This window comes from Channa argus, chromosome 12 (assembly GCF_033026475.1).
Source record: "Channa argus isolate prfri chromosome 12, Channa argus male v1.0, whole genome shotgun sequence".
NCBI classification, from domain to species: Eukaryota; Metazoa; Chordata; class Actinopteri; order Anabantiformes; family Channidae; genus Channa; species Channa argus.
Genome location: NC_090208.1, coordinates 6649452 through 6661267, shown reverse-complemented (window position 1 = coordinate 6661267; position 11816 = coordinate 6649452). Strand labels below are relative to the sequence as shown.

At 39.9% G+C, this 11816-nt stretch overlaps 1 protein-coding gene across 1 annotated transcript; it reads left to right on the top strand.

Annotated features, from left to right (window-relative positions):
* The first annotated feature begins 960 nt into the window (after nt 1-960).
* On the top strand, nt 961-10958 carry cfi (complement factor I). The gene is made up of 17 exons (XM_067523131.1): nt 961-1238; nt 1671-1882; nt 4011-4164; nt 4398-4461; nt 4545-4710; nt 4915-5081; nt 6376-6483; nt 6562-6690; nt 6807-6842; nt 6929-6949; nt 7258-7397; nt 8034-8137; nt 8328-8432; nt 8561-8736; nt 8910-9011; nt 9109-9257; nt 10825-10958. The coding sequence occupies exons 1-17, from the start codon at nt 1155-1157 to the stop codon at nt 10891-10893; spliced, it is 1986 nt and encodes a 661-aa protein (XP_067379232.1). The 5' UTR covers nt 961-1154; the 3' UTR covers nt 10894-10958.
* Nucleotides 10959-11816: the final 858 nt, after the last annotated feature.

Here is an 11816-nt window from a genome sequence, read left to right as displayed (position 1 = left end):
TGAGTCATTCCACCTTTTATTACTCATTACTCAGCCTTGTGTTCGTATACATTTCCCAATGAGCACATAAAGAAGCTAAGGGTTTTGCAGCGTTAAAGGAAGTAATTTTATATTTTTATTTTTTGCATAACCCAATTTCACACAAATTAACCTCTAGGTTCTTTAGAGTCTGTCAGCAACACCCGCTTAGGCTTTAACCGACGTGTCATTAGTGGGTGTACAGGCTGCATGTTTCCGCTCTCACTCAGAACCAAATGACAACAAGTCACTGACTCGCTTTGCCAGGTACACAGTGATTTTGAAATCACATTTGTGGTTGTGTGCACATGTAGGAAAATCCAGACTCTTGCAACCTAAACAACAGTGACTTTTTTTTTTTTCTATAGAAACACGTGAATGTAAAAGATGAGCTTTTTATTTAATGTTTCTTAGCAAATCTCAACAAAATGACTGAAACCAACCATGCGTTAGTTCCAGACACATTAGTTCCTTCTCAATCCACTTTGATACAGTGATTTTGAAACACTTCTTTTATTGATATAATGTTGAAAATTAACTCTTTTGCACTTAGAGTGCCCCCCTCCTGCCCCTCTCCAATCAATCTATTTATCCTCTGAATCTCCAGCCTGTTGCACGATACATTTTTCTTTTCCTCAACACAAACTTGCCCAAGTAAGAAAAATAAAGATGATATTACTAATTAAATAAAGTTGAATTCTTTTTTACCTGCAGTTTCTCTGCTGTGTCATGATCACAGTCACCCTATTATGCTGGGCTCTACGCAAATAAAAGCCTAATTCAAACCACGACCTTCAGCACTGTCCCCTGAGCCTCTATGCAGCCCACATATTTACTTTTGTAATCTCAACAACCCCTCCCCTATTGCCCCATTGAGTTTTAAGTGAAATTACATAACCTGCTCAGCTACATAAATCTGGAGACCATGTATGTATTGACAAGAAAAGCTAATGATTAATAAAGGTGACAGCAGTGGACAGAGATCACATAAGGCAGTCAGCTGAAGTGCTCCCACACTGATAATTACTGCCTCTTTGTATTATTGGTTAAATCTTTTTTTTTTTTTTTTGTTGGTCCTCTGAAACAATATTTCTGAGCACAAATATACAGAACATTTTATCTGAACAAGCGGACACATGGGGGGTCATTCTGTTCTGAGGATGAGATCATCTGGAGTTGCCGTGGTCTTGCTGCTTTTTCTCATCATTCAATCTAAAACGGTGAGTTAACTTTTGTTCTTCCGTAGCCAAATTTCTTTACTGTAAAGTCACTTTGCATCAAACTTGTATTTTTTTGGAGTAAGGAAACTGGAGTATTTGGAATAAACAGTACTAACCACTGATTTACTGCCGTTGGACACGCCCACTACTGGTTTATTGTGAAATGATATACAAGTGATATTTGAAGTTACATAAGGAACCATTACATAGGAAAACCTCTTTTAAACTTATAATATGCAATCAATAAAACAACTCCATTTGTTTTCCAATTTATTGCTCCACCTTAAAGATATTTAATAAATAATATTCATATGTCCTTGTATGTAAAGTGATGTCATCTGCATAACACTTTATTTTTCAGATGATATGCATCATAGTTTCTGTTCTGTTATGCTGCTTTGTAACTGTACTTTGTTTTAATTGCTACTCTAGAGTAGTCCACCAGAATCTATGAGACCATCAGCCATAGAGCAGTCCTTCCAGCAGCCTGATCAGATTTTACAAAAACCTGTGTTTCCAAACATACACCTTAAGTTAGATGTCACCACACCCACTGCCACAACCCCTGGCACACCCACTGCCACAACCCGTGGCACACCCCAGATAGATGAGTTTTTGGGACCACCTGAGTGCCTGGAAAATGGGTAAGTGTTATTTTTTTATTTAACTATGGTTCTTCATTTGGTAGATTATCAGTTATTTGCTTTGCTTGTTCATCATAATTGAAGAAATGGTGAATAGTTTGGAGTGTTGTTTTTTTTTTTTTTTGGCAGATCAAACCCAAAAAAGTTGAACAATTTCTTTTCTCATTAAGTTGATTTGCAAACTTTTTGTATGTAATCTGTTAACTTTACCCACAATATTTTTTGCTGACATAGAAATACGAAGTCCCTGTTTTTAATCTGCTTTACAGTAGCAGCAGTACAACTGGGGAGACTAAGCAAGGTTTTAGCTTTTTTAGCTACTGACTGTTGGCCACCAGCTGGCACAGAGACTGAAACAACCACATTTGACTCCTCTGATTAGGGAAATCACAATCTTTTGGTGTTGATTTTTCCCATCTATTTTTAAAACAACCGTGCAACAGTCAAATCATACAATTTCCATAAATGGCTCCATTACGATACCATACATTTCAATTTGGTTTGAACAGAAGATTCTCCAAAAATGTGCAATAAATCTGAAACTTTTCGTATCATATCATATCTATATATTACCCACTTGTCTCAACTGTTGTTCATCTATGTTTTTACTGGGGCTGTGAAGTGCCAGCACTAAAATAAAGTAAGGAGAAGTGAAACAAAACAAAACGCACAAATATTAATCAGACTGTTCTGACAGCAGTCGTATGTCAAAGAGGAGACAGTCCATTCAGAAGGTTTTTAAACCGCTTCACTTTTTCAATTTTGTTATGTTGTAGCCTAATATTACAGTTGTCTAAAATATTTTTTAGATCATTAATCTACACTCAGTACCCCATAATGGCAAAGTGAAAACTGAATTTAAGAATTGTCTGTAAATTAAATATAAGTAAAAATAAATTAATTCAGCTCCAGAGGTCCTGTGTGAATGTGGGACAAAGTTTCAGAAGGACAACCATCACTGCAGCCTTTCAAAGTGGTTAGAAGGAAGCCTACCCTCAGACAAACACATGAAGCCCACTTGGAGTTTGCAAAAATGCACATGAAAGACTGTGAGGAACAAGATGTTCTGGTCTTATGAAACTAAGCCTGAACTGTTTGGCCTCAAGTCTGAATGTTTTGTCTGGAGGAAACCAGGCACCGCTCATCACCTGCCCAAATACAATTACTACAATGAAGCGTGGTGGTGGGTGTTTTTTAAGCAGCAGGGACTGGGAGACTGGTCAGGGTTGAAGAAAAGGTGAATGGAGTAAATTTAAAGACATATCCTCAATGAAAACCTGTTCCAGAGTGCTCATGATCTCAAACTGGGCCGAAAGTTCACCTTCTAACATGACAAAGACCATAAGCACACGGACAAACCAACACAGGATTAGGGAAAGCTTGTTGCATCAAGGCTGTAATTGCTGCCAAATGAGCTTCAACAAAGTACCTAGCAAAGGGTCTAAATACTTATCTACATGTTCAGGTTTTTTTCCTTTGTAAATGTATTTAAAACAAACAAACATTTCTAAAATTCAGTTGACACTTTTTCATTATGGGTAACTGAGTGTAGATTTAATGAGGGGGAAAAAAGAATTTGAAAGACAGCAACTTAAGAAAATTTCACAAAGTGTAGGGAGTCTAAAAACGTTCTGAATGCACTGTAAATCAGATCAGAGACCTCATACAAAAGTAGCCCAGAACTGATTTAATACAGAAAGTGTTTGGTTTCTTCTGACTTTCTCTCAAAAAGTCTGATTTGTGTCAGTAAAAAATCTAATTTGTCCAACTTTAGATGTAATGTGAACATAACTTCATTATTTTCTCTTAGCTCACTGTAATGACAAATGGTCACTTCCATAGCACTTTAATCCAAAGCTCTTTAAAATGTTTGCTTCTTATTCACCCATTCACACACACAGCTGTGTGGCTGCCATGCAAGGTGCTCATCGTGGGGTTTAGTGTCTTGACAAAGACACTTTGACATGTAGCCAAGAGATACCGGGAATCAAACCACTGACTCTGTGGTTTGTGGATGACTGCCTTACCATGTGAGCGACAGTTGGCCTAGTGATCTGTAATGATCTGGGTATAAAAGTAGGAACTAAATCTGTGTTTGTTGTTAGTAAGATTTCTCTACACTTATTAGGTTTTCTCGTGCATCATGTGGCCTAGTGTTTTGTCCACCATGGGAGCGTTGCATTGACGGACATTGCTCCTGTAAACCACCCTACATGTGTCCCACTGAGAATTTGACCCCAGTTTGTGGGAAAGACGACAGAAAATACAACTCCTACTGCCAGGTAACGTATTTATGGGCTCTGAAACTGACTCTATGATTATAGAAACACAATATGTGTGTTAATATGCTGCCGATCGGTTTGTGAAAATTGATTTGGAAGTCGGATATTTGAACCTACTCTTTTAAATGTCTTGTCAGATGGTACATCCTACATTTCAAAAAGAAGCAGCTTTGATCACCAGATTCTTGAAATCGAATTCTATAGGCCTTTGTCTTCTGTTCTCTTCTTACCAGGTAATGGCTGTGTCATGTAGGACCAAGAAATCGGTTATGTCGCACTTTGGAGCCAATTGTGGAGGTTTGCGGTGCCTTGTTATATCTTTGGTATCACAAGTCTTACTTAAATTAATGCTAATGTGATATCTCTCTCTCTCTCCACAGCAAGTTATTCAAAGTTTAGCAGTTCAATAGATCAACACACAGGAGTGGTTAAAGTCTTTATTCCTGACAAGAACATGCCTCAAGAAAGGAAAGAGTTACTGGTGTGTTCAGAGCTGTGGGACATGGCAGCCGCCAATGTGGTCTGCAAGGAGCATGGGAATTTACTGTGAGATGATTTAAAATAAGCATATTGAACTATAAAGCTTAGCAAACGTAAAGAATAAAATGTTGATTCAAAATGATTATAAATTTATGGGATAGGTTTTGTATTCATAGCAACTGCTATCCAATGAAAAATATGCCTTTAACAAAGCTACATTTATCTAACGATGCACGATTACTACTAAGTGCGTTTTCTTTTTGCATCCAGTGGTGCAGCGACTATTGGCAACCATGAAGAGCCGAGGGCCCAAGAATGTGTTAATTTCCACTGCCAAGGTTATGAGACATCACTAGCTGAATGTGTAATCTCTAACGAGACTTCACAAGAGAAGGTCGCTACTACGACCTGTTATGATGCATCACAAGCCAAAAATGGTCAGTATGCACTGATTGATAAACTGTATTATTTTTCATACATTGCAATAGGTTAATTAAGTCCGGCCTCTCAGTAGAATTTAGCCTCTCACCTTTTATTTGGGAACAGGCGAGTCCTGAAGATTTTGTGCACCATTACACTGGAAGACATGCTATGATTAAGTATCATCTGCCTGAGGCTCAGTAGGTAGAGTGACTGGGTACCAACCATAGGGTCAGAGGTTCCCGCCCCGCTCTTTCCGACCACATGTCGAAGTGTCCCTGGGCAAGATGGGTGTAAATATTGTGTAATGGTGTAAAGCTCAAGACAGCGGATAGATTTCACTAAGCAGTAAGTTGTACCCCTTGTTCACTTTTGCCAACAACCACGTCTAGTTCTACTATTATCAAAATGCCCTGGGCAAGATAATCAATATTTTAAGTCAGTAAAGTCTTCCCCAACTTTGGCTTTAGATTCTATGATTCTACCATAGAGGCACAATCCCTGTCAACTTGTAAGAGCTTCACTAAGGCCTTCAACTACTAGAAGAGGGACACACACACACACCAGCAGCAGCTCTTAACAGCCTTTTCAAACAAGACCATTTTATCTTCACCTCTGCTTCAAAAGATTGCAAGTAGATGATGACCTCCACGTGGTCTTTAGAACAGTCCCGTGCTGCCTTTCTGGGTCTGCCGGGCCTGTCCAGCAACATTCGCCACAATTTCACCCATTTCTAAACAACATGGTACTAAGTAGAAATCAAGTCCTCTTCTTGTACCTCTGCCTTGAATGTAGCCAGGTTTAATGTGGCAAGTGTCAGGAGGAGTCAAGTACATTTTAACTCTGCCCCTTCCTCTAAATACTGCTTTGGAATTTATTGACACTCAACTACTAGTCATCAAGCTTTAAGTCACATTGTCTCAGTTCCAGACCCAGAAAGGTACGATGCCTTGCCAACAGATACCTAAACTGCTTTCACCTGGTAACCAGACGTATGCCACAGGATCTAGAATTATCCAAGGGCCCAAATGAACCTAAATGCTTATAAGCAAAACTTATAAAGGTCAGCTGCTGCAAAACCTAATTGAATGAAACCCAACATACATTTATAATCAGAGGCAATGATTGACACTTGTCTTTGGCCAAGATGCCTGAATGTGACGAAATCACTATCTGTAAGGCGGATAGTGATTTTCTTTAGGATCCTTTTTGCAATATAGCACACAAATCCCACCACTCGGTCAAAGGTACATTTCTCTCCTTTATTGGGATTGATGACACTTTTCAAGTCTTTTAACTGTGTGTTTTCAGATGAGGAGTGTGGCTTCAAATGCGTGAACAACAAGTGCATCTTTTTGAACCAGACGTGTGACGGTGTTGATGACTGCGGCGACCGAAGTGATGAGATGTGCTGCAAAAGTAAACTAATAACTTACACACAACTAGATAAATAGTCCTTTATGTCACATCTTTCACTGGAATTCTTGTGTTTGTCAGAGTGTAGGAACGGTGGTTTCCTCTGCAAGACAGGGGTGTGTTTGCATAAAGAAGCTTTAAGAGATAAACAGATCGACTGTCTGGATGGCGAAGATGAATCGCACAAACACGTGTCTATGGACGTAAAAGGTTTGTACCACTACCTAACATTCTTATTGGTTTTGTTTATTATTTGTTGATTCAGATTATTTTTACCCTTGTATGTCTGTAATATTTCTGATACAGTATATTTCTATTTTAAATAGAGCCATCTGCTGTGCACCAGCCACCCACAAACTCTGGTACTTATGTAAACAATTTGTACAGACCATTGGGGGGTTTTTTCAGTTGGAAGTTGGTTGACATTTGTTCCTTTTCTTTGTTTCAGAGTACACCTCTCCCAAAGAAGGTATGTTACATTTAAACTGAGACAACAGCATAGTTGTATCTGCAGTGAACTTTATAGCCTAAAGCATGTGGATGTCTCAGCCATCTAGGCCCTTTGAATGACAAGAGGTCCAGATGTCCCAGTATAGTGTGTCATTGTTCAACTTTGGCAGATGTTTGAATTTTTGTATCCTCAACCGTATCAAACACCACTGAGCTGAACTAGGTCCTATGATACAACATAATTGGGAGCAAACACCTTTGGCTGGGTCCCAAATCTATATCTCATAACAGTTGCATGTGAATTTTGACAACTGTGTGTGCGTCTAGAAATTAAGGTCAGTCGACTGCATCTGGAAGGGAAGTTACACTGTGGGGTTCCCAACAAGACGACAGTGAACAACCTGAATGAACAAGATAGGACCCACAGCCGAGTCAAGAGAGTGGTGGGAGGTGTCCCTGCAAAACCGGTGGGTTTATTTACAGTGCATCCAGAAAGTATTGACAGCACTTAACTTTTTCCACATTTATTAGGTTACAGCCTCATTTCAAAATCAATTAAATTCTTTTTTTTTTTTTCAAAATTCCACAAACAACGCGATAATGACAACTTGAAAGAAGTTTGTTTGAAATCTTTCCAGATTTATTAAAAAAATAAATAAAATCACATATATATAAATATTCGCCGCCTTTGCCATGACACTCAAAATTGAGCTCTGGTACATCCTGTTTCCAGGGATCATCCTTGAGATATTTATTCACCTTGATTGGAGTCCACCTGTGGGAAATTTCAGTTGATTAGAGTTGATTTGGAAAACCCTGTTTATATAAAAATCCAGCAAAGATGTGAATCCAGGCAGGCAAACACTAAGCAAAAACAGAGTTCAAAAAGTCGAACGTGGGCCCAAAACGGGGATCTGTCCAAACAAGAAGTGACATGGGGAAAACTAGTGAGGCCTCGACAGGGTATCAACCCTTCAAAGCAGAATTAATGCTGCAAAAAGTCTACGTGACCACCGCAAAAAAGCTTCATTACACACAACATCTCATTTCACTCTTCAGAGTTAAAATAAAATATGTTGCTGTTTGTTCTTGTTCGTCTGCAGACTCAGATCCAGTGGCAGATTGCTCTGGACGAATACAAGAAGATCGACTGTGGAGGAGCTTATATTGGAGGCTGCTGGGTAATCACAGCCGCTCACTGCGTCAGGTAGGATGGATCTTGCAGTGGAAGAATGAATGAATGAGTGATGTTACCCCGATTATGACAAACCATTGCTTAGACATGAACAACAAACTCAACTTCGAATGGTTCTCAAAAACTGATTAATAACCATTAACATTTCTATAGATACTATAGTAGTGGTACCTATATTGTTGACTGTCTGCCTCTTTATTAGGCCCAACCCCAGGGCGTTTAGGGTGAAGTTTTCTCTCTGGAAGAAGACAAAAGCTCAAGACACAACTGACATTGTCCCTGTAGAAGAAATTCGCATCCACCCTAGGTATTATTCCATCCATCTAAAAACACAACCAACCAACTTTAACCAGCTCAAATGTGACAGATAAATACAAACCTTACCTTAATGGGTGGAAATGTAAAAGAAAAAATATTTTCTTTAATGTCCTGCAGATACAACGCCTCAAGCTATGAGAACGACATTGCTCTGGTGAAGCTAGAGAAGCTTCCGTACATGGAGAAATGTTTGCAGGACAATCCAGCAGTCAGCGCAGTCTGTGTTCCCTGGACCACCCACCTGTTTAACCCCAATCACACCTGCAGCATCTCTGGGTGGGGACGAACTAAAGGTATGTCCAGCGTTTACAATTTATTGAGGCGTAAGCCAAAACTAGACTTTCATCTGGAACCTAGATTTCCTCAGTGTACAGGATAAATAAATACATTAGCTTTGCTGTATAGAAAACTAGATCGGACACCATAAATATTGGCATTGAGTTGTTGCTGATGGATCTGTTTATAGACGGCAAAGGATCTTCGGTGTTGCTCTGGGCCAACGTGTCGCTCATTGACAACTGTCAGAGATTCTACAAAGAGAGATTCAAACCAGGCATGATGTGTGCAGGTGAGTGTGGGTAGTTGGTGGTTTGTATGCACTCAAACAAGCTCCTGTATAGACACCATGCAGGTGTGAATTTATGTGTGTGTATCTGTGTGTGCAGGTGATCTGAACGGAACTGTGGACTCCTGTCAGGGTGACAGTGGAGGTCCTTTGGTCTGTGAGGATGAGCTGGGTGTTTCCTACCTGTGGGGCATCGTCAGCTGGGGGGAGAAGTGTGGTCAGCCAGGATTCCCTGGGGTCTATACACAGGTAGAATACATACAAAGTTAGGAGAAATGTATACAAAACTAACATTAGATGCTTACGGACCAGAGGAACTTTGTCATACAGTGAATCCAGAAAGTATTCACATGCTTGATTCTTTCAATCCAATTACAGACTCAAGTCTTGAGTATGATGCTACGAGTTTAAAACACCTATTTTTGGGCAGTTTCTCCCTTTCATCTTTGCAGTAGCTCTCAAGCTCCGTCAGATTGGATGGGGAACATCAGTGCTCAACCATTTTCAAATCTCTCTAGTGATGTTCAATCGGGTTCAAGTCTGGGCTCTGGCTGAGCCACTCAAGGACATTCACAGAGTTGTCCGTAGCCACTACTTTGTTATTTTGGCTGTGTGCTTAGGTACCTGTGAAAAGTGAACTGTTGCCCCAGTCTGAGGCCCAGAGCGCACTGGAACAGGTTTTCATCAAGGATATGTCTGTACATTGCTGCATTCATCTTTCCGTCTATCCTGACTAGTCTCCCAGTTCCTGCCACTGAATAACATTCCCACAGCATGATGCTGCCAACAGCGTGCTTTACTGTAGGGATGGTATTGGCCAGCTGGTGAGTGGTGCCTGGTTTCCTCCAGACATGACACTTGGTATTCAGGCCAAAGAGCTCAATCTTTGTTTCATCAGGCCAGAGAATTTTGTTTCTCATGGATGTTAGAGTCCTTCAGGCGGGCTGCCGTGTGCCTTTTACTGAGGAGTAGTTACGGTCTGGCCAATCTACCATACGGGCCTGATTGGTGGAGTGCTGCAGAGATGGCTGTTCTCCTCTCTCCACAGAGAAATGCTGGAGCTCTTTTAGTCACCTCCATGACTAAGGCCCTTTTCACTCGATTGCTTGGTTTGGCCGGCCGGCCATGATGGAGGCCACTGTGCTCATCAGGACCTTCGATGATGTAGAATATTTTATGTGCCCTTCCTCAGATCTGTGCCTCATTACAATCCTGTTTTCGAGGTCCACAACTCCTTGAACTTCATGGCTTGGTTTGTGCTCATGCACTCTTAACTGTGGGACCTTATATGGGCAGGTGTATACCTTTTCAAATCTTGTCCAATCAACTTAATTTCCCACAGGTGGGCGGCTGTAGCTAAGTTGGTAAGGCAGGCGTCCACAATCCACAGGGTCATTGGTTCCATCCCCGGTCCCGGCTATTTATCGAAATGTGTCTGGGCAACACACTGAGTCCCCAACAGCCCTTCCCCAGCTGTGCAGTGCTGGTCCTAGCCCGGTAAAAACTGGGCTCACGACATACACATTTCTGGTCTCTAGACTCACCACAAATCAAGATATAAACACATAGATGTATACAGACTGTTGGCCACCCCACATCACTTCAGAGATAGGGTCTAGTTCCAGGAGAATCTCCCCAGGCATAAGGCTCCAGTTTAGTCCAAAAGTGTCAATTTGGACAGCATATGTAAACCTTTTAAAGTAGAGTCAAATATCTAAAGTTATTAATATAGTTTGAGACATTGTTTTTGACTGTGTAGGTTAAACACAGACATCAGATACAAAAATGACACTTTTACACTCTGTGTCTCTGACAGGTTGCTCATTACTTTGAGTGGATCCGGCTCCACACAGGTTGGTCTGCGATCACGAAGTTTAACACCTAACAAGTACACAACTGTATAGCTGTGAGATGGACACTGTTTGCCAAGAATAAAACTTTTGAAAACTGTTCAAGTGTAATGTTTTTATTGGGTTTTAAAAAGTTGTTACATGGTAATGTCAAAAGTCTTGCATATTCCATAAATGAAATTTGTATGTAGAAAGATTTCACCACCCACATTAAGTTTTAATCTGCTCAACAGAGACAATATCTGCCTATTCAAGTATCATCACGTATGGAGCCTTAGCTGTTTACCAGTGTCTCAGAATAATTTTGGAAGTTGTACTGTAATAATAAGAGAATAATTGTTTTTTAATCCATCCGTCTTCTAATAAACATAAGGCAGGATTCTAAGAATTTAGTGATCCAAACCACTAACTCAAGATTTCCATAACTTAGAGCCAGAGCAGCAGAATAATCTCATGTCAGTTTTGTTGTGTTTAATATTTTCCTATTTTTTTTTAAAGCATTTTCATATTTCATATATTCCTCCTAGATCTTGATATAACCTGATTTTTAATTCCTGCACTTAGGAACCCATTTGAGTTTAAGTTTAAAGTGTGGGTGAGTGTGAAAAGTGTCCTCATGTAAAGCACAAGTTTATGTTCTTTACCAGCTTTTCAACCAGCTCTTAATATAAAATATATTTTAAGATTGGCTTTATTTACAGCTGTCAAGCAACTCCAGTGGGGTAGAAATATGAAGTAGTAGAAATTGTACCTGTACATCGAAGCTGTTTAAACTACTACACAGCACAGTTTAATTTGGCTTGATGAATAATTGCTCTTTAAATAAAGTGCACAAGAAAGAAAATTCGAATGTAAATAACAGTTCAAGTCTCACATGCACTGTAACGGTTTCAAGTGACTCTTAGAACAAATAGGTTTCATACTCTTTGTCACGTCTTAAAGGAAAAAAGATCAAAAG